We start from the raw sequence: 26,641 nt of genomic DNA, 5'->3' as shown, positions 1-26,641 counted from the left end.
CCCTCTTTAAAGATCAGCTTGCCCCTGTCGTCTGACGAGTAGCAGCCGATGTACTCCTGGATGTCAGTGTGCTCGTGGTTATTGATTCTCACACACTGGTTCCCGGTGGCTGCAGCCAGCCAGCGGATCAGGCTGGTCTTCCCCACAGACGTCTCTCCCTGGATCAGCACTGGGTGAGTCCTGCCAGGACCAAACATTACAAGAGAGGATGATGGGAGGGCAAACTATGGATCTTTCATCAGCTCAGTGTAGAGTGATGCGGTAACCTGAGTGTGCTAAATTAACCTAATTGAGTGGTTACTGAGGGATGAGGAGGGACTGCTGAGTCATACAGCTGCCACTGCTGACGGTAACAAAACCAGAGCATTTGTCTGTTGATACAACACAAATAGCAGGTGGCAGAATTCAATTTAATAACAAAAAAATCAGAATAATCATGCTTTAAAGTTCCCTCTCCTTTGTAGTAACTTTTATTGTGACGAATTTGCAATAGGAGCTTGAAATGGAAAGCATTTTAGTTTAGTTTTCCACCTCACTTTACTCTCGTCAGCCTGTTTTTCCTGCAGTTAAGCCACCAAACAGCCGACACAAGCAGCTATCTGGTGAACACAGCGGAGCGTTTAGTAGCAAAGGAGCAGGTGAATACTGAGCTTAAAAGAATCAGGTGAAACTGACATTTTGGCAACACCTTTGTTCTATACTCCGTGTCGACCGTTTGTGTTTGGTTCTTTCCTGTTGTAGCAGCTGTCCATGTGTACAAAGCAACAACCAGTTTGGTGTGGAAGAACTTGACTGGTCTGCACAGTGAACTGTACTCAACCCCATCCAAAACTTGAATCTGAGCCAGACTTTATCATAGAACTAAAATTTCTATTGATATCCATTTATGGGTTCATGCAGGGAATACAGTTCAGCCCCAGTTTTGCCCGAATGCACTCTGATGCATAACATCCTAAAGGGCCTGAAGCAGCTTTGCCAACACAAATGTCTGGACATTTATAGATGAAGCCATCGATTTGGTGGCAAATTGTGTGCAGGAGGTCAGACTGGGTAAAAGTTATCCTACCCTGCAGACACCACTCTGGCGAGGTCGCGAAGGTTGAGCTTGACTGATGCAGTGAGGATGTAGCTGGGATCCAGAGCCGCCTCCAGCTCCCCCTGGGACACCCAGTAGCCCTCCATCTCCACACAAGGCTGACCTGAGGGTGCTGGGATGGGCTGCATGAAACGTAGCAAGACGCCTTTTGTTATCCTTGTATGTATACAAGGAAACATTTAAAAAGTTTAACCTGAACGCTTCTGTGGTAGTGAACTGCTTTTATCCAGTTGTGCTTCAGCTAAGGAATGCCAGTGTAGCAGAAATACCTTCACCTAAAATTTTTAGCATGTTTCTTTGTTATTATCTAGGAAACATAGACGAAGGGACAACACAAAAACACAGAGGCTCCAACAACGACTGATGCAATAGCAGAGGCTTAACAAAAAAAAAAAAAAAATCACAAAACTGTCAAAGCATCCAGCATTATAGTTCAACTTTTACTTTACTCAGTGTCATGATATGGTGCTATGTAACTAAAACAGAACTGAATATAAGTAAATCTTGATTTGTAAAAAAAGAAAAAGCTTTTCATCAAGAAAAAAATCATGCATACATAAATATACCTACATATACTGAAAGGATACTTGAACATATCTACCTACAGTAACTGATAATACTATTTACAACTGAATGACTGAGTCTCCTCTTAGCATAAGCTGGAGTCTAAAATAATAGCACAAGTAGATAAAATGCTGATTTCTATGAAAAATCAATTTAAAAAGCTTACTTAAAGTACTATGTACTCTACAGTTAATATCACATTTAGCTAATGCACATTTTTCTCTTTTACTAATTCCATTAATTATTTGCCAGTCTGCTGTCAGCTTTATTTTTTAAAAAACAAATACTATTTATATTCAGTTTTCGTTGCATAACATTTCAACTTTGCAGTTACGGGTGGTCGTATTTACATTACCATTAATGAAATCCTGTTTCACTGACATCAGCTATACAGCAATAAAAGAAATTGTGAATGACAACAATACTTTGTGTTAAAAAAGAGAGAAATTCAAAGACAGTACGGCAACATGACTTATTGTACTGATGAAACATTTATAAAGACAACAGGTGAGTAAGTCTTGAGTTTACACTAACAGCAAATTAAACAGAGCAGGTGAGTTGGGATTGAAAGTCCTTAAAATACAGGCCCGTCTCCGCATGTTTTAGGCGGTTTTACATATTTTTATAGCTTAAATGAAAAATGTCTCCACATTCATGGACATCCCAGTAAAAGCAGAAAAGTGGAATGTACTATACAGCATACCAGCACTTTAAAATGACAGAAGCAACTCTGAGAAAGTCTTACTTGTTTGAGACATTTGGTGTTTCCCATCAGGATGTGCTGACACACCAGCTTCTGCACCAGAGGGTGGGAGCTTCTGTCCAGCTGGGTGAGGAAGCTCAGGCAGAAACCCTGCAGACATGAGGTAGGTGATGGGAATCAAAACCAAACTCACTGTCTCAACATGACTAGTGACAAAAAAAAAAAAGCTAGATTTCAGCAGGCTGTGCCTTTGAACAGATTATTTAACCTCGGCGTCCTACCTCGTAGAGTGAGCGCTGCACATTGTAGCAGGGGTTTGTTGCTACATACTTCAGAGCCCTGCACAGAGTCCGCAGGCTGTAGTGGGGTCTGTGGCCCGTCCCATCCACCAGGTGGGAGTTGGCTTCCTTCCGCACTGCAAGATAAAAACTGCACAAAAACACATTCACACAGGAGCATTAAGCAATAATTCAGAAATCAGTATTTGACAATATTGTACTACTCGACATTTTACATCCCACCCATCAAATTTCAAATAATCCATGTACAAAATGCTAAAACATGCAGTTGCGTAAATTTGCTTTTCTTGAGACCAAATCTAATAAAAAAATGTATAGGTAAAAGAAAGTTTGAAAATATCTTTTAAAGTACCAAATAAGTCTGGAGTTTCCCCTAAAATGACATTTTTCTCTTGTCCCACCCCCCTGATGACCAAATTAGTAATAGAACAGTTAAAATGAAATTTTAATCTCCTTTTTTGGTATTATTTTTTTCATTGATGTCTCTTGTAATTGTGGGAACATTTTTTTTAATCAACATAATATTTTAAATAATAATTATTACACATGGAATGTGTGTCCTACAACAACCCTGTTAGCAAAACCTTTCTAGCTGGTAGAAGAAGAGGAACACAATGAATCACATGATACGCTGGAATTAACATCATCAACCAGTTTTCCAAAAGAACAGGTAGAGCAAAGCTATGTCCTCTCTTCTATTTTTCATATTTTCTCCTGGGTCAGGCCAAACTCCTAAAAGATAATGTCACACCTAACTTAGCTCTTTAGTTTTTGGTCTGTCACTAAGACGGTACTAATTTGCTGCTGTGTTTCACCGTGTAAAAATGAAATGATGATGAACCTTATCAAGCATTTTTTTATTGGCAGTCATTTAAAGAGGATTTAGTCTGTTTGCCAACAAGACAAAACAACCTAAAAGCACAAGAGATGATGGTTTGCACTCTGCTACAGGGACCGAAACCCAAACAGCCTCTTGAAATCCTACTTGTCTATTTAATTAGAGCACATGGAATAACCACCAACTACATTTATCTATCAATATGTTATTCTATGCCTTTTTATTTAATTTCTTCTCTAACTTCTCATTATTCAGAATGATTCCTCTCATTTACTGGCATGGACCAGTCACCTGTCAACAAATCCCTTTGAGCAGAGTTCTTTGTTCCGTATGAAAAGTGTCCCTCAGAAGATTTGTGAAATGCTTTGAGGAACCTCCTAGCAAGGAATTTTTAGCGCCATTTAATTTTTCCTTCCATTTAGGAATGCACAAGCCTAATAAATAAAACAAAAATCAAAATTAAACACTTTTTGAACCCCCACCGAATAAAAACATGCAAAACTTCACCTGCTTTTCACCTCTGAGTGACCCAACAAGCTGCACAAAAAAACTAGATTATTCTCAGTATGTCTGCAAAATCGGATGTTCAGAACCACAGTTGCTTTCTAAAACAGTAATTAAAAACATTTTACCCACTATAATGTTAGTAAATGCTAACCTTATGATGCCACTGATCACATTCCGGTGTGGATTCAAGCACTTGAGGTAGTCTAAAACCAGGATCCTCAGGTCTCCCTCATTCTCCAGCTCCTCCACATACAGCTCAGTAAACCTGGAACATGGACACAAACAAGAAACATTTCAAATATATTTAACTGACTGTGAAGGAAAGCTATGGAAATCACTGCTCCATGAGATATTTCTTATTTTAGAATTCAGTACAGTCTGGGTGTGTCGAACGAGGAGAGAAACGTAGTATCAGTGAGCATTTCTTTCCCTCTTTAACAGATTAAACATCTTACCATTCCTGTAAAATGAGCCTTAAACTGCCCTCCAAGGCATACCCAAAATAAACTGAAAGCTCTTCTCGAGTTATTTGGAATCAGAACCACTGCAAGAGTAAATGGCATGAAGTAATAAAAGTTTGAATACACTGAGTTAGAAGGTTTTTGGTTTCACTTGATTTGTTTCTTGCCTGCTGATGACCATTATTGGGACCCATTAGCCAGAAAACACAATGGCACCAAAGCATGAGGCCTTACCTACTCCAGGTTCCAATTTCATACCAGTACATCAGAAAATAAAGAAAACATTTTATCAGTGTTTTTCTAAAGGTTTTTCTAAGTGTTTTCCAGGCTCCAAAGGACTCTTAGTTACTTCGGTCACAAATAATAGGAAAACAAGGCTACTAATCTTAAAAGTATCATCATAATTTTGGGTACTAGTGAAAAGTCACGCTTAGGAACAGAAATAAAAAGCTCAAATGTACTTCAAGTGGCCTGTAACTCAGAAAATACTTATAGTAAGATGATAGCATTTTGCTTGGCTTCATTAAATATAGATAGGTCATTTTACAAAAAGATTACTAGATTCTGAAATGGTCAGGTGGAAGGCACCAAATGATTTTATATGGAATGGAGGTGTTAATGGAAAGATCCATCTCCTGGCAATATTTTGAAAACTAGATACCAGAAATGTTTCAGTGTGAACTGGAGTTATGAGGAATAATAGTTTAAACACATCTGCTGGAACATTTGAAATAATGCAACAGTAGTAGCAGTTCCAAGGTAAATTACATCAGTTTTATAATTGTTTGAAACCTGCTGTTGCAATTGTGTCTTGAAATCTTATGTCACAAGTACCCATTTAAACACTGCAGTTGTGTCCATAGCATAGATGCACAGTAAACAGTACTGACAGCCTGTCCTATTATGAGTTAATTTGCATATGTCTGTTATTCCTACAACCTAAAACAAAATGATAGATCAGTCCAGCATAAGGCTCATGAGATAAATACTCTTTTTGCCTCAGCATATTCCCACCTGTTCCTGAGGCCCAGAGGCAGGTTTCTTTTCCCCACATCAGTAGCTGGATTCATGCAGGCAAAGAGACGGAAGTCTGGGTGGCGAACCAAGGGCTCTGGAAGCAAAAACAACATAGAAATATTTCTAGAACTGCTAAAAGAAATGCAAAAGGGTGAAGCATATTTGATGATTCAGTGTCATCTTCAGAGCATGACACATATCTTCTGCTACTTGTGTGTTTTAGGTCATATCTACAGAATGTGAAACTTAGACTGCCACTACAGTTGTTTAAAACAATAACAAGTACAGAGCACTATAAAATCTACAGGTTTCGTAATTTTTAACATTAGTTATATTTTGTGAATGCTGAATGTACTGGATTCAAACTCAGGATTTTTGTTAAATCACATCAAACTCTGTGCTTAATAGCAGCTCTCACCAGTGTCTCCACGATCCAGCAGCACCAGAGATCCGGCGCTGCCCTCCAGAAGTCCACTCAGACACTCCAGAGTCTCTGCTGCTGCCAGGTTGATCTCGTCCAGCAGGATCCAGTGTCCCTTCTTCACTGCCTGAGCTAATGTTCCCTACAGAGGAGCACACACAGGTCAGAGCTGCTACACAATGACGCATGAACGTCTGTGTATAATTTTTAAGGTAGTTACCTCCACAAAGGCGAAGACCATGGCTGTCTCGCAGGCTCTGATCTGCTGCTGGGTTTGATTCAGTTTTAAAGCCAGTGCCTCCCACTGCTCCTGCAGCAGAGCAGCTGCACAGACACAAACAGGAAAGATCAGTCTTTAATTGCACTACAACAACCAGAAATGTAACTCTTTGCATTGTCCATCTTTATGGAGCATTACCATTGGATTTCTCTTGCAGCTCCTTGGCCACAGCAGACTTGCAGACGTGGTCCATGAGCTTGAGCAGATCTTGCCAGCGCTTCCCCCTGAAGCAGGTCTGCACGTGACCCAGGAAGGTCAGGTTCTGCTTCCTCGAGTACGTCTGGGAGAAGAGGTCCTCAAAGGCCTCCCGCAGAGGAAGCAGGATTTGCTTGTGGTCTACTGGCTTGTACCTGGAAAATATGATGGGATAATATGACTGTTGCTGGGCTTGAACCAAATAGGAGTGCCTTTTTATACCACACAGAACAAAATTCAATACCTTTTGTACAGGACTGACTGAATAAAGTCTTGTACAAATTACAGTTATACCTCACTTTCTGTCACCACTTCCTGGCTGTATTTAACATTTCCTAATGAAATAATTATTAAGTTAACACAGCTTAGATGAGTAGTAGAAAATGGGATGAATCTAATAACCCATATAACCATCAAACCAATTCTTTTTCAACTAGGTGCTGCTGTTCAGCTCTATTTTTTTACGTCTAATTGTAAAATTACACAAACAAATGCTTTCACTATCGTATTTTCTAAATTATGCTACAGTTTGGTGCAGCAAAGTTGTTTTAAGCATATTGAACTAACTACATATAAAAAAAAGTTATATATAATATTACAGGTCACTTGTTGTAGAAATGAAGTCAGTGCCTCTGAAGACCTTTCAAAACCTGCAGAAAACATGTTAAAAGTAAGTTTTGTGTAGTAGTAGGTGCTCATCCTTCCTCTTTTTTTAGATACAGTACAGGCAGTTATTCTCCCACCTGCCATTGGTTGCCAGAGACCCAGACTAAATTGTCAGTGGAAAAATCTGTAGATGTCTTGATTTATTGAGTACACGTTTTTCTCATTTCTGACTGTTAAGTCTCAGTTTGAAACCTCTGTTTAATAATAATACTGATGTAAAAAAAAAGGCAACTGTGACCAGCAACTTTTCCAAAAACAGCTGGCCTCCTCAACAAAGCCAGAGACGCCCCCAGTGATCTTCCCTCTCTCCTGCCTCCCTCCACCATAGACATGGACTCAATAAGCTACATTAATGTACAACTTTTCAAATAGGATTCTTGCACATTTCAAGTTGTTTACATTTAATGTGTGATCTTGCATGTTCTCAGGCAAACAATTTGCACATTCATGTGAATTGTAAATATTTCTATTACTTTTATTATTTTTATAGTACCCTGCATTTGCAACACCTGCTGTTTATTTGACTTGTAACACTTGTTTCTCATTTGTCTTGTTTGTCTTGTAACACCTGCTGTTTACTGACTTGCACATTTGCTCTTTTAATCTGTTATCCTCCGTCAAAGATATTCCACCATAACACCACGTCCAATTCCTCGTATGTGAAAATCTACTTGGCAAAAAAAAAAAAAAAATTGATTCTGATTAGCACTGCCTCTTAAGTAGTTCACACCTTCTTTTCCCAGTTGACAGTGAGCAATACAAGATATAACTTACTGGGTGCACCACTGGGATTCACCACGTCAGAGCTCCGTGAAATAAATAATTATCCGCTATCAAGACACATTTGTAAGCCCTGCAATGTTAATTTTATTCAGGAACAGCTTGCATTTCACTCACCCTCCGAGCAAGTCGGCAGTGTCACTCTGCTGGTTCATGTTCACAACTCGCAGCCTGTGTCCTGGATTAAACATACAACAAGGGATATTGGACTCAGGAGTGGTAATAAACTGCTTGTTACCACTTATGGAACAATCTGCAGCACAAGGACACTTCAGCATTTGGACACAGGGAGCCGAGGAATGAAATCGCAATCAATCCACAGCTGAGCTTCTCTGTGTGTCTTTGTATAGAACAGAGCTCACCTGTGACTCTGGCCAGGTGTTGTACAGTGGAGGTCTTTCCAGTTCCTGTCTCCCCCACCAGGAGAACAGGCTCTCCCTTCGCCACACACACTGCCAGCTGTTCCAGCAGCACAGCAGAGGGCCGTGTGGCAGCAAATGTCTGGTTTTCCCTGTTTATGCAAAGAAAAACACAGTTTATCATTACACAATTTTGCCAAGTTTGCCCTTTGCTAGTAGATCTTCACTGTCTTTCACCACTCTGCTGACTCAACATTAGGTAACTGTGTTTGAAACCTATTCAAACTGAGCGTAATGATTTAGTTTTGACCTTAGGCAAACATGACCTTAAACTTAGACATTTTGCAATCAAACAATTTTTATGGCAGCAAGGTGAATCACGTCCTGGTTAAAACTCAGTCTTGCTAATGCTTTCTGCTTTAATACGTCAGTGCAGGTCTGTGGATTACTCAGAATAACTGAGATACTTTTTGATTGGAGGGGATGCTGCTTTCAGCAATCTTTTGCCCAGAATCTGTACAAATAAAATCTAACAAGACCATGTGCATGAACTACACCATCAGAGGTAATTTGGGAAAACATACAAAAGAGGAAAAGTCAATATGTCTATTATTATACCCTAATGTTACTGTTGAATCTTTTACCACTGTGGAATGATGCATTCAGTGTTCTTCCTGCTGGCGGAAATCTGACACCCATTCATGGTGTCTTTGGAAAGTAATCAATGTGAATATTTGGACACATCCTGATGGCTGCGCCATTAGATGGCTTTGTTTACGATAACGTCATTTAAAATCAATCAAATGTTGATTCCATTTACCAGCAGGGGGTCTGTGTGGATCTATCAGTAGGTAAATGTGGACACAGAATGTAAACACAAGTAAAAAGAGGCAGGATGTCCCACTTACAAAGCCAGCTGCACCGCTTCGGTCTGCTTTCGAGCCAGAGTGACTCTACCCACCGAGGCCTCCAGCTCAGTCAGCATGATCCCAGGCTGATACATCTGGCAGAAGTGCTGGGCCTGGAGACAAACAGGTACCAGATGTTGGGATTTATTATTTTTACTACTAACAAGTAAACAATCATTTACTCGTGTTTTACTACTGATCACTATGTTATCCTTTTACTACTATTTTACTACTAACAAATACAAAATTCACTTACTATTAACAAATACACTATTACGCATGAACACTATTGAGCATGCAGCTGGCCTAATACAGAAACACACATTGCATTGTACCCTAAATAAAAGAGTTATATTGATCTGTAAATGAATGGGAGGGTCTCAAACATTAGCTCACACTATGTGTATTGGGATAAAGCAAAGTTGAATAGCACTAGGTCAAACAGAGGGCAAAGCACAGCAGCTTACACTCAAGACACATCAGAGACACGAACACGCACTGCAGACACACATACTCTCATGCACACTCGCTGCACGCTCACACATACCAGCTATTGCTCATTGAAGGCCGCACTTGTTTTAAGAACATAAAAGAGATAAAGTGCATATGATTGTAGGCATGCGTCATCCAAATCAACGAGAGCACTGTCATACATGTTTTTTTTTTTGTTCAATGTGTTTTTATTGAAGATTCAGTGTGACAGAAAAATAGTACAATACAATTCCGTTTTTTTTTTTTTTTTTTTTTTTCTTTTAACATAACCCCAAATCCCTCCCCCCCCACACTGTTGCACCAGTCAAAAAATAAAATACATATATATATATATTATAAAATACAAATAATAATAATAAAAATAAAAAAAAAAAAAAAAAAAAAAAAAGTAAAAAAAAAAAAAAAAAAATAATAATAATAATACAATGTCTCTTATCTCTCTGCTGTTGATTAACGTGTGAAAGTAAATAGTTTATTATTTACTCTTCTGTAATGAGTGACGGATCCACTTCTTGGATCTGGTCCAAAATAGGACGCCAGATTTTGAAGAATTTTTCAGTGTTCCCTCTGACGGAATTTCTTATTTTTTCCAAGGCTAGATGGTGTAGGAAATCGGTGAGCCACATTCTAAAAGATGGTGGATGTTTTTCTTTCCAATTAAGGAGAATGAGCCTGCGGGCAATTAGCGTAGTAAAGGCTATTACTTCCTTTTGTTTTTTATTTGAGTTGGTAGATTCAGGCATAATGCCGAATATTACAATTTTGGCCTCTGGTTCAATATTGATCTTTAATGCGCTAGAGAGGAATTTGAAAATTGATTGCCAGAGGGGTGCCAATTTTGAGCAAAACCAGAACATGTGTGATAATGATGCTTGCTCAATTTCACAGCGGTCACAATTTAGGTCTATATCCGGTTTGAATTTTGCTAGTTTAACTTTTGACCAATGCAATCTATGAACAATTTTAAGTTGAATTACCTTGTGTCTTAGGCAAATTGAAGATGAGTATATATTATTCACTGCAGATTGCCACTCATCCTCAGATATTACAATTTCAAGCTCTTCTTCCCATTTTCTTCTGGTATGTGCAAGTGGCTGTACATTGTAAGAAATGATAGAAGTATATATTTTCCCAATGACACCCTTAGAAAGCGGGTTTATATTTAACATTGTTTCAAGAAGAGAGTCGGGGGGCCGTGATGGGAAGTGATTGAGCGTGGTTGACATATAGCTGCGTAATTGAAGATACCTGAAGAATTGAGAGTTAGGGATTTCAAATTTTGTTTTTAGTTGTTGAAACGAGGCATACTGTCCATCAATAAACAAGTCTTTCAGTGTCCTTGGGCCACGCGTAGCCCAGGTTGAGAAGTAATCGTCTATCATGGAAGGAGCAAACATATGGTTATGTGCAATAGGACCATTGATTGACATATCATTTAAAGCAAAACGCCTTCTGAATTGACACCATATCTTGAATGAGTGTTTGACAATTGGGTTTGCAGAGAATTTGCACATCGGTTGAGACAGAGGTAGTTCTGAAGTCATCAAAGAGTGAAGGGAGGTAAAACTGCACGACATATTTTCCAGTTTTAACCATTCAGGGCTGCAACAGGGGGAGCACCAAAATAGCATTGCTCGGATGTTGGATGCCCAATAATAGAATTGGAAATTTGGGAGTGAAAAACCCCCTTGCTCTCTATGCCTCTGTAACACACTTTTAGAGATGCGTGCAGTTTTCCCATTCCATATGAATGAAGATATAGATTTGTCAATAAGGGAGAAAAAGGCATTTGTTAAAAATATAGGTACGCATTGAAAAATGTACAAAAATTTAGGTAAGATATTCATTTTAACAATATTTATTCTACCTCCCAATGATAATGGGAGTGTGTTCCATCGTTCGAGGTCCTGTTTCATGGAGTCTAATAATGGGATAAAGTTTGTTTTGTACATGTGCTTGTAGTTTTTTGTTATCCATACACCTAAGTATTTAAATTTATCTTGACTTATTTTGAATGGGAATTGGCTCGGCATGATTTGTTTAGCCACAGAGTTTATAGGCATTAGCTCACTCTTTTGCATGTTTACCTTATAGCCTGATATCCTTCCGAAGCTCTCAAGAACATCGGATAGTTTAGGAAGGCTCCGGAGTGGGTCCGATATATACAGGAGGGTGTCGTCAGCATACAGCGAGGTTTTGTGCTCTGAGTCCCCTCTTTGGATGCCTTTAATGGAAGGTTCGCTACGTATTGCAGTTGCTAGGGGCTCCATTACCAATGAAAATAATAGAGGGGATAATGGGCACCCTTGCCGTGTGCCCCGTTCTAGTTTGAAAAAATTTGACCGATTATGGTTTGTACGGACTGCAGCTAGAGGGGCGGAGTATATCATACGGATCCAAGATATAAACTTTACACCAAAACCGAACCTTCTAAGAGTATAGAAAAGGTAGTCCCACTCCACACGATCGAACGCTTTCTCAGCATCAAGTGATAAGACCACTTCTGCTGTATCTGGTGGAGTGGGACTATGCAGGATATCCAAAAGCCTGCGGATGTTATAAAATGAATATCGGTTTTTGATAAATCCTGTTTGGTCATTGGATACTATTGAAGGGACAATTAGCTCTAAGCGGGTTGCTAAAATTTTGGCAAATATTTTATTGTCTACATTTAACAATGAAATTGGTCGATATGAGCTACATTTCAATTTACTTTTGCCCTTTTTATGAATTAAAGATATGACCGCCTGCCTCATTGTTTCTGGAAAGACACCAGATCGAGATGATTCATCATAAACAGAAAGTAAAATAGGGGACAGCTCTTTAGAAAATGTTTTAAAAAATTCGGTTGGGAAGCCGTCAGGCCCGGGAGCCTTTCCACTCTGCATGGAGGCAATAGCTTTCATAATTTCTTGTTCAGACAGTGGTCTTTCTACATCTACTGCCGATTGCTCACTAATAGTTGGAAGGGTAAATTTTGTGAAAAAGGTCTCAAATTGTTTTTCATTACCACACGATTCAGAGGTATATAGTTCCGAGTAATATTTACTGAACTCGTTATTTATGTCTATAGGATCTGTTAGTTTCTCACCTTGTTCATTATTAATTTCAAGAATTGACTGATCAGCCTGTTGTTGTCGTAGTTGATGGGCCAGGGTTTTCCCAATTTTCTCCCCATGTTCATATACTTTATGTTTGGATTTATTTAAGAGGTTTTCTGCATGTTTTGTGGTTATTAAGTTAAATTCAGTTTGAAGAGCCAGGCGTTCTTTAAATATTTCAGATGAAAAAGAGCAAGCCAAGGCATTGTCCAGTCTTAAAATATCACTTTCAATCTTTCTGAGGCGTTCATGTTGAGCTTTTTTTATTCTGACATTATAAGCTATGATTTGGCCTCTAAGATATGCCTTTAGTGATTCCCAGATTAATCCAGACGATATGTCTGGAGTTCTATTTCGCACCAAATACTCATCTATTTCCTTTGATATAAATTTGACAAATTCTGCATCAGAAAGCAGAAGAGTGTTAAATCTCCACGGTCGGTATTTGATGTTTGAGGGCATGTTCAGGATCATCGATAGTGGTGCATGGTCTGATATTACTATTGCGTGATATTCACATTTATTTACAAGTGGAAGCAAAGTATTATCTATAAAAAAATAGTCTATTCGGGAGAAAGTCTTATGTACTGGCGAGTAGAAAGAGTAGCATCTTCGGCCTGGGTTTTTAGATCTCCAAACATCGTTCATCCCATAAGTTTTTAGAAGCTTATTAACTGTTTGCTCTGTTCGATTTGGTTGTACTGTTTTAGATGAGCTGCGGTCTTGTGATGGTGATAAGACACAGTTGATATCGCCTCCCAGGATGAGGTGATGTGAATCAATATTTGGTATTTGAGAAAATAGTCTCGTAAAAAAAGCACTATCATCCCAGTTAGGGGCATAAATGTTTGCCAAGACAACAGGGGTGTTATTTAGCCTGCCCACCACAATTATGTACCGACCGTTAGAGTCAGCTTCAACATTACCAAGGGTGAAAGAGATGTTCTTTTTAATGAGTATAGCTGTTCCCCTAGATTTGGAGTGAAAGTTCGAATGAAAAAATTGTCCTACCCAATTGCATCGAAGCTTTGAGTGGTCATGTGTAGTTAGGTGAGTTTCTTGGAGAAAGACAATGTCAGCGTTCATCCTCTCCAGGTGGGAAAACACCCTCCTACGTTTTGCCGGCTTGTTAAGAGATTTAACATTCCAGCAAACAAAGTTTACCTGGCAGAGGCCGGACTGAGTATTCAACGGTGATCTAGCCATGTGGACTGGGACACATAGTGACAAGAGTAATATTTGGTTGGGTTAAAAAACACAGAGAGGTCAATAATAATCAGCTTAGAAAGTACAAACAATGATCTTAAAACAAATTTTGGTGCAACAGGCGCTAAACCCCCAAAATCACCAGCAAGAACATGGTGATAGAACAACCCTTGAAAGAAAAATCCACACATTAGCATAGCCTATGTGTTTGTTTAGAGTTCTAGCTTTACAGGTGGCTCCATGTGCATTTAGAATTAAGATAAGTCTTTTAGAATGCACAGTAATAAAGAAAAAAAAAAATATATATATATATATTTTGGCGGCCTAGTCCATTAGTCTTTTTATGATTGACTACTGTAACACATCCTATAAAAATATGTAATTACCTGAATTTACTCAGGGATATAGGAAAACCCTGCTTCAGCACTTATTAACTTAACAACACAATTAACTTTCCAATATACAACATTGTGCTTAGCAGTTCAAGATTATCGTTTGAAAAAGATAGTGTTATTTGCGTAGTGCGAGGCTTTACCGTTTGTTGTAGTAAGCCTAGTCACTCCTTACATTTTTTCACGTACATACGCTTGGGCTTTAGCTGGGTCGTTGAAGATCATATCCTTGCCGTCATGGGAGATGCGCAGCCGGGCTGGGTAAAGGAGCCCATAGCGCACTCCCTCTCGACCTCGCAGCGACTTTTTCACGTCGTTAAAGGCCATCCTTGCGCGGGCGACACTTGGTGGATAGTCAGGGAAGATGAGGATGGTCGAGCCGTTGCGCTGCGGTGGGTCTGATTCTCGTGCACGGCGGAGGATGTCGACGCAGTCTTGAGGGTAGTGCAGTTTGGCTATGATCGGTCTGGGTTTGCCATCAGCTCTCTTCCCCTGTAAGGAGCGATGTGATCTGTCCACCAGTACATCCCTGTCCAGCTTTAGCACGTCACGGATTAGCTTGGATACAGCAACAGGCGTACACGGGGAGCTCTCAGCCACATTCAGTATTCGGATGTTTGATCTCCGACTGCGCCCTTCCAAGTCCACATGTTTCTCACGCAGAGACTCCACGATTTTCTCCAGCGTTTGGACTTTGGTTTGCAGTGTTGTTATGTCATCTGAGTGTACAGAAAGCGCCCCCTCCATCTCTACAACCGTAGTTTTGACTGTCTCCATGTCGATGCGAAGGGCTACTGTGCTGTTAGCTATCTCGGTTTTCACTGACTGTAGCTCCGCTTTAATGCCCTCGATTTCGTGCGTAATCACCTTTGTCACCTCTCTTTGAAAAAGTTCAGTCATTTCGATCTTCATGAATGACAGCAACTCAGTTTTTAGATCTTGAAGTTCACCTTTTCCTGACATTTTGCTGGTTGAGTCGCCTACAGGATGTGTAGGCCCGGGTGCTTTGTTAGCTTTCTCGGGGCTCGTCTCCTCTGTAGTTTTGTTGCCCGGTGTAAATTTGTATTTTCGCAAGTTATTTGCCATTTTCAAAGAAATCACCCGTTTCCTCGGATGTCACAGATGGTACGTAAGGCTTCAGTTTTTCTCACGACGCCAAATAAAAAGACTTATATGTGTTTCTGTGCGGAGCCAACTGGGCACACGTCTACTCCATTGCCTGCTCGCCGGAACTCTCATACATGTTTAACAGGAAGACCATAAGTAACTAAATATGATTGTGCCCTTAGGCTATGGCTAATAAAAAAGACACTAAGACACAAGCACACCTATTAATCTTTCATAGTAGGGAGGATTTCCCCTTCTCCTGCAGGTTATCAGGAACTGATGATTAATTGGAGGATCGTATGGTGAGAGGAGGTGGATAAGCTCGTCCATCAACGGGAGAGAGCTAAGTCTAAACCACGGCTCATCTCCATCAGTTTTTGACCAATGAGATTGTAGCACATTTCATAAATATACACTGTATGCTGAATACTACATCCATTATTGGGAAAACGCCTTCAGATTAACATCTTTGTTAACTATAGTCCTCTGTACAGTAATGGTCCTTGATATCAAGCTACTTGGCACGGCAGAATAAACAACTTTAACTGAGAGAAGTTGCCTGTCTGCCATCTCAAAAAACAAACACACTCAACCAGAAATTAAATCCTAGCAGGATTTTTGGTTGCATAAAATGTAATTATCATGTAATTGTTGCTTCATATACCTTCTCTCTGGAGATGTTGAGTTTGCTTCCAATGATCTCGGCCATTCGCTGTCGACTTTCAGGACAAGATAGCATAGCTGTGAAACAGTCAAGAGCCTGACGAGGAGAAAAGAAACAGAAAAGACACCGTTGTCTACTTTCTAACAGTGGTTTGAGGCAAAATTAGAAGTGGGCAATCCAGTTATATATTACTGAAAAGTACAAAGGAAACACAATGAAACACTACTGAGGAAGATCTACCAAAACAGAATGTGGTAAGACAGGAGTAAAATAAATAAAGGGTTTCATATTTTCAGGCTGGATGGAAAGCTTAACAGTTTCACCCAAATTACACAGACAATGCCACACAGTGCCTACAAGTGGCAAATTTTACTTTGTAATAATTGTCTGCTAGCAAAACATGTTCTAATTCTGTTGGAAAAATGTTTGAATAATATTATCTGTGTAGTTAGCTTCCATTTTATGACCTTAGTTGCACAGTGAGCCACTTTCCTTTCCAAAAACAAAAGTTTGCTGGAGATTTACAGCAAGCTTGTATTTGATTTACAGCACATTAAGTGTTTATGTACTGCACTGGTTCATTACACTCCATTTTAGTCATCACAAATTTAAAAAGCTGTCCGTCTTCCGAGGATATAAGTAGCAAGTGTGTTTTTTACTTGGCAGTATTGTTTGGCAGCTTTTGCATGAAAGACAGTTGTATTTTTTCACTTACCTCCTGGAAGACATGTTGTGCTGTTGCTGATGAGGAGCTGTCAAAGTTGACGCTGATCCTCTCACACCACTTCAGTAGGTCCCTGTGGAGTCACAACAAAGAAACGTAAAGAGAAAAATAAAACTGTTATCAATGCAACTATGTTTTATTTTACTTTTGGAGGTCTGTGAGCGATTGTTTGCAAATCCTAGATCACGGCAATGTGGCATAGGGAGACACTCTCTTAAATTAGCTTGTTATTCGAGTATTACATATCTTTGTTGATCAGAAAGTATTAAATGCAATGTGCAACAAAGTTCTGCATGTGGGTACACACAGGGAACAGACCAATCACATGTAGAGGAGCTGGATTAAATGATCATTTAATGATTTGGGAAGTGAAATTTGGTGTCATCAGTAGCTTTGCAACAAGCTGACAGTAACAAATAGCGACCGATGGAACAATAATTAAACACGACTAAGTATGCCTGTGAATCTAAAGTAAATGTGTACTGTTCAATAACATGAACTCTCATGACCCAGGCTAGCACATGTGGACATCGCTGGTCGAACTACAACGTTAATTACATTGAGCCGTGAAACACATATGTACTGTTGAAGTGCACAACATGGAAATTGTAAATATGCCGATTTACAGCTGAATCTTCAACAACGTAGCATCAATGGGCCGTGCTGAAAACATTTGGAGAATCCAAACATCACAAAGGTGAGGAATATCTCTAAATGAGCAGGTGTTTGTAAAGGTGTTGACGAATGAGAACACACAGTTGTGACCTGGAGAATCTGTGATTCTAGGCCATCGTCCAGAGAACAGTGTAATCAATAATCTATCGAACAGAGCAGCAGCTAGTGGAAAGCTAATTAAAGTCGAGAAGGCTGAGCTGCAGACTGGCTGGTAGTTTTCACTTTAACAGATTTAAGGCCAAGTGGGCTCAAGCTTCGCATGTTTGCACCCACTGACGATGGCGGTCAGCGTGAAGTGCTGCTGTCTGGGCATCATGGGGTAAATAATCCAGACAGTCTACGTAGAGCTACATCAGATGCACATGATCATATCACAGAAGGGTGAGGATGTGGAAGAGACCGACACCCATGGTAAATTTGCAATTTGAAAAAGTGGTCAAAATTATGTTTTTATTCATTTTTTTCCCTCTATGACTGCACTTTGATGGGAAACTCTTCTGTTTAATGACCTTTTGTGTCCTTTGGAAAAAGTTTAAAAGTGACTGTGAACATGATATTTAGGATTTAAGGAGAGCAGATCCAGAGAGCAGTGAGATGTGGAGCATCCAATAATTAAGCTTCTACACCGTGGATCTGCTCTTCTAACAGAAGTTTGGTTTAATGACTCTGGGTGAAGAACTCATCTCCATAGTAACAGCAGAAGCAAATGGGGTTTGTTTGTTTAATTAGCATTCTTACAAGTTGTGACATACGTTTGTGGCATTGCTAAAAATGATGGAGACCAGGGGTGCCCAGATAGCTCAACTGGTTGAGTGAGCAACCCATGTACGCAGTGGCCTGGAATCAATTCCATCTTTCTTTTACTCTGTACATGATCAGACCCCACTTAGGAAAAGTCCATTTTTATTGTTACTGCTGCTGTTGCTCCTTCATTGCTGAGGTGTTTTGACAAGCTGAGGAGAACGCTTCCTGTGTCACTTCCTTTGGAGGCTTTCCACACTTGTCTAACTGCTAAATCGGTGATTTAAAAAAGCTTTAGTCATCATCAGAAATAATTGAGCAAAAGATGTGAGATGTTCACTCTTATCCTAGAGTAACAACCTCAAGATAAAAAGGTCCCTTTCGTGTGTCAAATTTAAATCAAATACTGAAAGAAGCAGAGTAAACGGCGAGCTGGGCCTCACCTCAGTGACAGAGCTCTCCCTTCCAGCGGTGTGCTTCTGTCCTCAGACTTGTGCTGCTGGCTGTCGTCAGGGGTTTGGAGGCTGCTGGTGTCCACGTCAGAGTGTCTCTCCCCAGTCAGCTGGCAGTAAATATCCAGTAGACGGTCTGACACCACTGTGAGGTTGGGATACCTGCTGATGAGCACCTACAAACAGAGAGACAGGGTAAGCTGGGACTGCAGGGCCTAAAAAAGCATTAATCCCTCTTGAAATCTTTCCCCTTTACTATTTTTCAACAATAAATTCTTTTCAATTTAATTTGGCTTTTTTGAAAGTAATTTAAAAATCTAAAAAAGATTCTTTCATGTCAAAGTAGCTGCACAAAAAACAAAAATGCATCGCATTCACAAAAGATAACTATTTTAGACCTCTTGTTATGACTTCAAAGCTCAGAATTTAGATTTATTATCTCATAGTTAATTAACAAGAAGTTATTCATTATAATTATAAGCAAATGGAAAGGCGGTAATCAAAAAAAATCACTATTTGAGCAGAAAGAGGATTTAATTTGCTTCCTCCTTGTGTTGAGACAATACAAAATATAAACAGATTTTTCTTTTACATTCTTCTAAATGTTATATTAAATGTTCTGAGCAGGATGTTAAGTGTTAACTTTGTGTGAGCAGAAAGTAAACTGCTGCATGATTCAGTGAGTTTCAGTGTGGGCTACAAGTCTCCTTTGTACAATTAGAGAAATGAAAGAAAATTCTCCACACTTACCTTCTTCAGCTCTTCTCGTGTCATGTTGCCCATTTGCAGTTTGGTCCAGTACTTGTCCAGCAGTGCTGCATGGGAGTTCTGTGGTTTGTGCCAACTACCACCGCTGTAGTACATCCTGAAAGACAAACATGGCTTACTGCTACTTGATTCTCACTCCTGACAGCTGACAAGGCGATATTCATTCTCAAGCTCACTGTGTGTGTATGTTCTGAGTTGGATTCATCAAAGCCTTTAAACGGTAACTCGTTGGGAATCCCTCACAGCCACTGACATCTGTTTATGAGCAGTTTATTGGGTGCTCATGAGATTTGACAATTTGCATAATTGAAGTCTCCAGATTTGTAAATTAGGCTATGGGTTTGCTACATTTGCCAGCAGGTTTCATTCACAAATGTCACACAAGACCAAAACAAAAACTTTAGAAGGCAGTAAACAAAAAGAAAACACAGCAGCAGTATTAGTAGTCATGTCGGAACGCCTGAGCAATATATATTACAGCTGTTGGCACTGTGATCCATCGGGTTAACGGATGAGAAAAACGTCTTCTATTACATTATATGTCAGAATGATTCCCTGGAGCTGGTTGTATTTTTGACAGGTGACTACTGACTGCTGTTTCTATAATGTGAATACGCCTGAACTGAGAGCCACGCTTCCATGGCAATGATCGGTGACACCAGCGTCACCAAATGACAACCTTTAATGCAGCTGACATTTTTGTTTATTCAAGAAAACTCTAAGAAGCTTGACTGAGTAGGAAAGTACAGATGTCTGCCACTTTAAGAGGGCAAAACATCTCAGTTCTGCTCTGAGATTTAATTGTGCTCTTAGGTTTTTCTCAGAGAAGTCCAATGCAAATGGAGCACAGTCTCAACTACCCTTATTTACCCAGAATTCAAGGCAAATTAGTCCTATTCAAAACAATCCTAAACTTGACAGCTTTGTGACACACACTTCCTTCTGACATGTGACTGTTAGTTTGATCTAAGCCAAAGTCAGCGTTTATCTTTGTGAAACTCTGGAAGCAGACAAGATGACAGCAGGCATTTAACGCTGCCTTCAACTGTGACCATTTAAAATGAGGTTACTGTAAACGACTACATAACATGTTAACATGAGGAGGCATATTCAAACAGTGAAAGACACATCATGTGATTGTTGCTGCTGCATATGTACATTTAGAATGTTAATATATTTTTACCTTCTGGTTGCAAAGAACTGAAATCCAGGAGCTACATCGATGCAGTCCTCCCGTCCAGGAATCATCAGCTTTTTATTCTCCATCAAAGGCAGAAGCACAGATATCTGAAAAAAAAGACCATTCAGGTCCAGTTTTGGTTTGTGATAATAATATATTTGTATTAATAACACGTAGACTGATCATATTCTGTGCAGTTATCGACGAGATTGGACTTACCACATCCAGAGGAGCATGGTCGATGTCTTCCAAGAGGATCCACTGACCTTTAGATACAGCTTGTGTCAGCGTTCCTGGCTGCCACACAAACTTCCCTGGTATATCAGTGCAACGGTACATCCCCAGCAGCATCTGTGAGACAAAGAAATGCCACATGTACATTTTTACCCTTCAGTTATGCCTACTGTTGTGTTAAAGGACTTCTATAAAGTTGGGGAATCTCAAGAGACAGATTACAAACAGAATAGTAAAAATTAAAGCAAAAGAGTTTGAGATGTCCTGACTTTTAGGCCCTGTGGGTCTAAAATGCTGAATCCTACTATTTCCATAATGCAAGTCTGTAGCCTCTTCAGTTCCCTGCTTCTGTCAAACATCACATATCCAGGATGCAACCTAGACTTTTATTCATCAATAATAAGTCTCAAGACATAAGGCATGATAAGACGTTATATGGTTGTTTTACAGGGTAAGTTGTCCTCTTCATGATGAGTAAAGTAGTGAAACCTCACCTTGCTATCAGTTTGATCTCCGAGTTGGACCTTGAGGATCTCTGTAGCTTTAATATGTCCAGTGACGGCAGCCATGAACTCTACCAATGCAGTTTTCCCGCATCCAATAGGACCCTCGAGGAGCACTGGTTTCTGGGAAGCCACAGCCAAAGCCAGTCTTCTTAGGTTACGGCAGGTTGAGTCAACCAGCACAAGATCCTTGGGGTTTACCTATGAACAGAGATGAATGTTAGGAATGAGAAAGAAACAACAGCAGAGACTTTTTTTTTAATGGAGCAAAGGATACAAACCTGTTGGGGCTGTCTGGGAGCTGTTCTTGGTAGTATAACACCACAGACTGCTACAACATTCGACGAAAGATCCTCTGATACTACTTGGCCCCTGGTAAACTTATTTGCTTTCTCCTGGCGCCACATCACGGAGCCCTGATTTGCTAGAACCAGGGCTTTTTCTACCTCCAGCTGCTGGGTTTCTTCCAAAGCCCTAAAGAAAAGGTCATGACATACAGCATTATTTCAGCATCATTTTAAAGACCTTTTACAAAGCAGTTAAATTTGATTTGCTGTTGTTAATCATGGCTAACATTGGCCTGACTATGCAATAGATGAATCCTGAAACTAGCTCACCTAAATGGAATGCAGAAACTAATTACACCTGTGTTTTAATTGCTATGAAAAGTGAAAATTTCTATTGTGAAAAAGGTTGGAAAACAGTAACTATAAAAAGAATGTGCATACAATCATATGTACAATCAAATAAACAGAACATGTGATGCATTTAAGCCATTGCTGACTCTGATGCTTCAATAGTGGAACTGAAATTAAAGAAATCTTCCTAATAGTAAGATAGGATGGAATACTGATGAAAGGAAAAACAAATGGACATACTTAATTTTCATGTGCAGGATCTCATCACTTGTCAGCACCTTCCTCAGGAAGATGGTTTTCTGATTATCAGTCATATGAGAGACCAGTGCTAAACAGTGAGCAGTGTACCTGTTGGAGAAAGTGAGAAAATATATTGGGTGGAATTTTCTACACAAACAAGCAGAGAGCAAAGCAAGGCAAATATCTTCTTAACCCTTTCATGCGCAGCGTCGATCAGGAGATACCCATTTTTCCATTGGAATTGGGTCACTTTTGACCCATGCTGCGCATCAAAGGGTTAAAAAAGTAAAGGAAACACGCATAACAGCATCATCATTGTTGTAATAGCTAAATAAGACTATAGGATTTTGGTTTACAAGGTCATTGCCACTTTTAGCAGTTAATTGAGCCAGAAAAATCTACTTTAAAAAGCAAACAAATTCAGAAAACACATTTTCTAACATGTGGCCACAGTTTTTCAGGGCAGCTTTTATACTGAGTCTTTGTTTTAGTTGCTTGGTCGAGGCAGTATTAAATATACCGCTCCAAAAAAATAAAGGAACACTTAATTGTCACAGTATAACATAAATTCAAGTAAACTTCTGGGAAATCGATCTGTTCAGTCAGGAAAGTGATTGTGAATCTCCCTCAGTGGGTTAATAATTCTGTTTTCCACTGTCCAATCATTGATATACACTATGTAATTTATTGAGACCAAATTGACGTGAGAATGAAATGTTGCCTAAATTTTTTGAGCAGTGTACATTTGTCTGACTTATCTGACTCTGAAACTGATTTTTCACCACTACTGGGCTACACTGCTCCGTTTTGTGTGTTGTTAATAATAAATTCAGCTTGGTAGCATGCTAGCTAACTATGCTATCTAGTAAGCCATTCAGCAGTGTATTGCTTTGCTTTGTAATGGTGGTAAACTTGTAAAATGAGCATTGTTAGTCACTGGCAGATGCTTTATAACAGTAATATTGATTAGTTTTTTATATTAACCAGCTGTGTATCAAACTAGCATCTCTATAAATTAGCTGCGTTAGCTTTTGCTGCATTCGTGCAAAGTTGGAAAAACGGGAAGAATAGAAAAACCTTCAGCCTTTTCCACTTGTGAACAGTGGAGGCACAAAATTTCACTCAACCTTTCAATTAAATTGTTCAAATTACATTACACACTAATACCACTCACCTCTGTTTTCAGAAAATGATTGTTCCTGCTAAGTAGAATGATTTTCTTTGACAAAATGTAGCTAACTGTGCGTAGCCACAGTGTCACATTTCAGATTTTTAAGACTTGTTAACAGCTGCACAAAACAGCATTTTATAATAGAAAAACAATAAAACCACATTTACTATTTTGGAATAATTTCTGAAGGAAATGTCAAGTTCCTGCAGGGTAACTTTCAAAACTTCATGAAATTAATATTTCAAAAAAAAAAAACAAACAAAAAAAAAAAAAACATGATGCGCTTTACAGAGCCTCAGCAGTGATATCAACATCTATATAATGGAGAAGAAGCCGTATAGTAAATTGAAGTCCAATTGCATATAACCATTTCACAGCAAAGTGTTATTAATAACAAAGATGCAAAAACCGTGGTTTGATAGCTTCCCTTCCAATTCATGAATTGCACAAAGACTAATTCTTCCTCCTCATCAGCAGTCTAAAAGACATCTTCAACAGCAGAACTGTTGTCATCAAACCCTCAAATATCAAAGAAAATGCTGAACTAAACCAGTAACCAGCTCCAGCTACATCATGTTTCTGGGAAAATGAGCCAAACAGACACACTTCTGGATCATTGTGTCTGAGTTCAAGATACTGTAACAGCAATGCAGCACTGCTACCATGAAGTAAAACTTGAAATTACAATAGCTAAGTTAGCAAACTAGTGCAAACGACAGATCTAAACATATTTACCATGAAATAAAATTACTTTCACGATATACTTTATAGATAAAATGTTAGAAAAACATTAACATTTTGATACCCGAATATCGTAAAGGACAAGCAGTTTGAGAAATATCAAAAATGAATAAATTCTACAGGGTTGCTTATGACCCCCAGATATGCATTCAGGAGTAAATGTACAAACAAGCCCCACTGCATTCACCTGACCTAAACCGGACATGAAGTGCTTTCTTTTGGATTTCTACCACTGTAAGCAGATGTAGGTAAGAATTTGTTACCCTACATGGCATGAACAGGTGTAAAAATGAACAAGGTACATACCCTCGCACCATGACATCGCTGGTGAGCAGCTGGGACACGCAGGGGCTCCAGTCCCACAGCATTCGAAACTTGGCACAATCGCTCTGGAGGAAACGCAGGGTGGCACCCATGAGGTCCCGCAGCTTCATCCTCTTGGGTCCATACTGGACAGCCGAGGACTCTTCGCTGGTGAAGAAGAGCCTCTGAAACACCGGGGGCGCATCGTTGAAGTACCTGGCAGCAAACCTTATGGAAAAGAGAAGAACATTAGTCAGGATATAGCCTACAGAATCATCAGCTTGGGAAAAATAGTACCAGGCTCCTAAAACCACAGATTGTACTAGTAAAGAATTACTCTTTATGTACAGATTTGACAAATTAGACAAACCATCTCAATAAGACAACTTTAAAGTGATTGCTGAGGCAGTTGTTGAACTTTAGATACAGCCAATGTCTCTCCTTTACTTTCAGTTTATATGAAAAGGTGGGCTAATTGTAAATATGTACATTTCCAAAAAGTTCAAATATTTTACTTTTAATTTTGATGCCTTGTCTCCAAGAGAGACCATGTGTCAAAAATGAGTCATAACACTTTTGTTAATTTAAGTTTATATTGCCCTCAGGCCTGTCATATTTTTAGATACATGTATTTAAATTGTTTAATTGAAGGTAACATAAAAAGATAGATTTCTAAAGGGGAATCAGACATATTTCTGCTCCCAGTGTCCAACCAAATAAAGCCAGCCATGTGCTCCAAGGCACAATCCCAAACACGAATCTAAGGCCTAAACACTGAATACTGACAGATCTACATTCACAGTTGTAGGCTTGTGTGTGAGTTTAAGAGAATTTATGTAAAAATGAGAAGTTGGAGACACTATTCTGACAGCAAATTGCTTGGAAAAAAGGTATTGCAAAAAAAACTGCAACGCAAAAAAAAAAAAGTGAATTCATTTTGTGTTTGCTCACTCAATCCACCTCTGTGACATTAAAGCATTTACACATTTTAGCAAGCTTCCAAAAATCCAAGAAGCCATCAACATCTGTAAATCTTATGTGGAGGTATAAATGAAAGTACAAACACCTCTACAAACATGCAAAAAATAACCACAACAGTGAGCAGAATTTCTTCCCTGCACCATCCATGTTTGGTTTGTGTACATTTTGTGCCACAAATGAACTACAGGATGGTCCTTCAGGAGGGTATGAAGACACACAGACTCACAGAAAGGGTAGATAGCTTTGAAAAGACTGCATCAGAGCCCTCATTCACTTGATGCCACAAGCCCCCAACAACCTTATCAAATCCTCAAAGTCTGAGAGTGTGGAGATTGGAATTTGGGCCAGAGTCAGCACCTGCTGTTTTCAAAGGCCAGATTAAAGCAGAGATGAGAGTCCACTTACGCCTGTGCATCAGGACTGATGCCGAGGAGTTTGCTGAGGGCCACGCACAGCCGCTCGTGGAGGTCATGGCTGATCCGGCCTCCAGCCTTCACCCTCTCTGCGTTCCGCTCCAGCAGGTCCAGAATCAGTGGGCGCAGGTGTCTTGCAATCAGCAAAGTGTAATCCTTCTCCAGCAGCAGCTGAGCCAAACCCTCCAGAATACACTGCCTGTCCTGCTGGCTCCATATCTGAGGAGAGGTCACATGGGCAGTGGTTAGTGGACATTGAAGCCATATACATTAGTATAATTACATGATATAGGTTAGCAATTCAGCACAGCAGTAGTAAACATAATATAAACGGAAATTATGTGATTTACACAGTGATTACTGACACGTGAAGGGAGGGTAACAGCATGCTGCACACAGGATGCGTTCAGAGGCACAACGTGAAAATAAATAACAGCAACCACATTACTACATCCCATACAAGCCAAAGAGTTAACATATCTCACCTGCTTTGACAGATACTGGCTCAGTTCGTTGTGACTTTTGTCAACATGTCTGGATATGATGCCCAGAGATGACAGGCTCAGCTCTAAATTTTCCATCGTATCATTTGTCGCCTGTGGAGGAGCAGATCTAGAGCGAAAACAAACCTTTTCGCTCGGCTAACACGTCTCCTAGTTTATCGCAAAGCAAACCGCGAGGCTCATAACGCGATTCTTGCACATGTCCGAAGCCGTGATCACAACACACACAAGCACGTTCCCGTCACTGCTGTTAAAATCCTGTCCACATGTGAGTGAAGCACAAGTGATTCCGGGTCGAGTCGCACCCTCCCTCCCCTC

At 39.7% G+C, this 26,641-nt stretch overlaps 1 protein-coding gene across 1 annotated transcript in view; it reads right to left on the bottom strand.

Annotated features, from left to right (window-relative positions):
• mdn1 (midasin AAA ATPase 1) overlaps positions 1–26,611 on the bottom strand; it is a 71,335-nt gene extending 44,724 nt beyond the window's left edge. Inside the window, exons 1-24 of the mRNA XM_023266440.3 lie at positions 26,306–26,611; positions 25,813–26,039; positions 24,430–24,654; positions 22,212–22,319; positions 21,615–21,807; positions 21,325–21,534; positions 20,816–20,947; positions 20,600–20,703; positions 19,399–19,513; positions 18,640–18,824; positions 16,772–16,853; positions 16,057–16,152; positions 9,095–9,207; positions 8,190–8,338; positions 7,945–8,005; positions 6,325–6,536; positions 6,127–6,230; positions 5,904–6,048; positions 5,483–5,579; positions 4,159–4,272; positions 2,645–2,792; positions 2,406–2,513; positions 1,067–1,218; positions 2–180 (exon numbers count right to left, since the gene is read on the bottom strand). Of these exons, the coding sequence (XP_023122208.2) occupies positions 2–180; positions 1,067–1,218; positions 2,406–2,513; positions 2,645–2,792; positions 4,159–4,272; positions 5,483–5,579; positions 5,904–6,048; positions 6,127–6,230; positions 6,325–6,536; positions 7,945–8,005; positions 8,190–8,338; positions 9,095–9,207; positions 16,057–16,152; positions 16,772–16,853; positions 18,640–18,824; positions 19,399–19,513; positions 20,600–20,703; positions 20,816–20,947; positions 21,325–21,534; positions 21,615–21,807; positions 22,212–22,319; positions 24,430–24,654; positions 25,813–26,039; positions 26,306–26,401 (3,355 nt within the window). The 5' untranslated portion in view covers positions 26,402–26,611. The remainder of the gene's footprint in view (position 1; positions 181–1,066; positions 1,219–2,405; positions 2,514–2,644; positions 2,793–4,158; positions 4,273–5,482; positions 5,580–5,903; positions 6,049–6,126; positions 6,231–6,324; positions 6,537–7,944; positions 8,006–8,189; positions 8,339–9,094; positions 9,208–16,056; positions 16,153–16,771; positions 16,854–18,639; positions 18,825–19,398; positions 19,514–20,599; positions 20,704–20,815; positions 20,948–21,324; positions 21,535–21,614; positions 21,808–22,211; positions 22,320–24,429; positions 24,655–25,812; positions 26,040–26,305) is intronic.
• Between the last annotated feature and the right edge of the window lie 30 nt (positions 26,612–26,641).

This window comes from Amphiprion ocellaris, chromosome 12 (assembly GCF_022539595.1).
Source record: "Amphiprion ocellaris isolate individual 3 ecotype Okinawa chromosome 12, ASM2253959v1, whole genome shotgun sequence".
NCBI classification, from domain to species: Eukaryota; Metazoa; Chordata; class Actinopteri; family Pomacentridae; genus Amphiprion; species Amphiprion ocellaris.
This window is presented reverse-complemented; position numbering and strand designations above follow the sequence as displayed.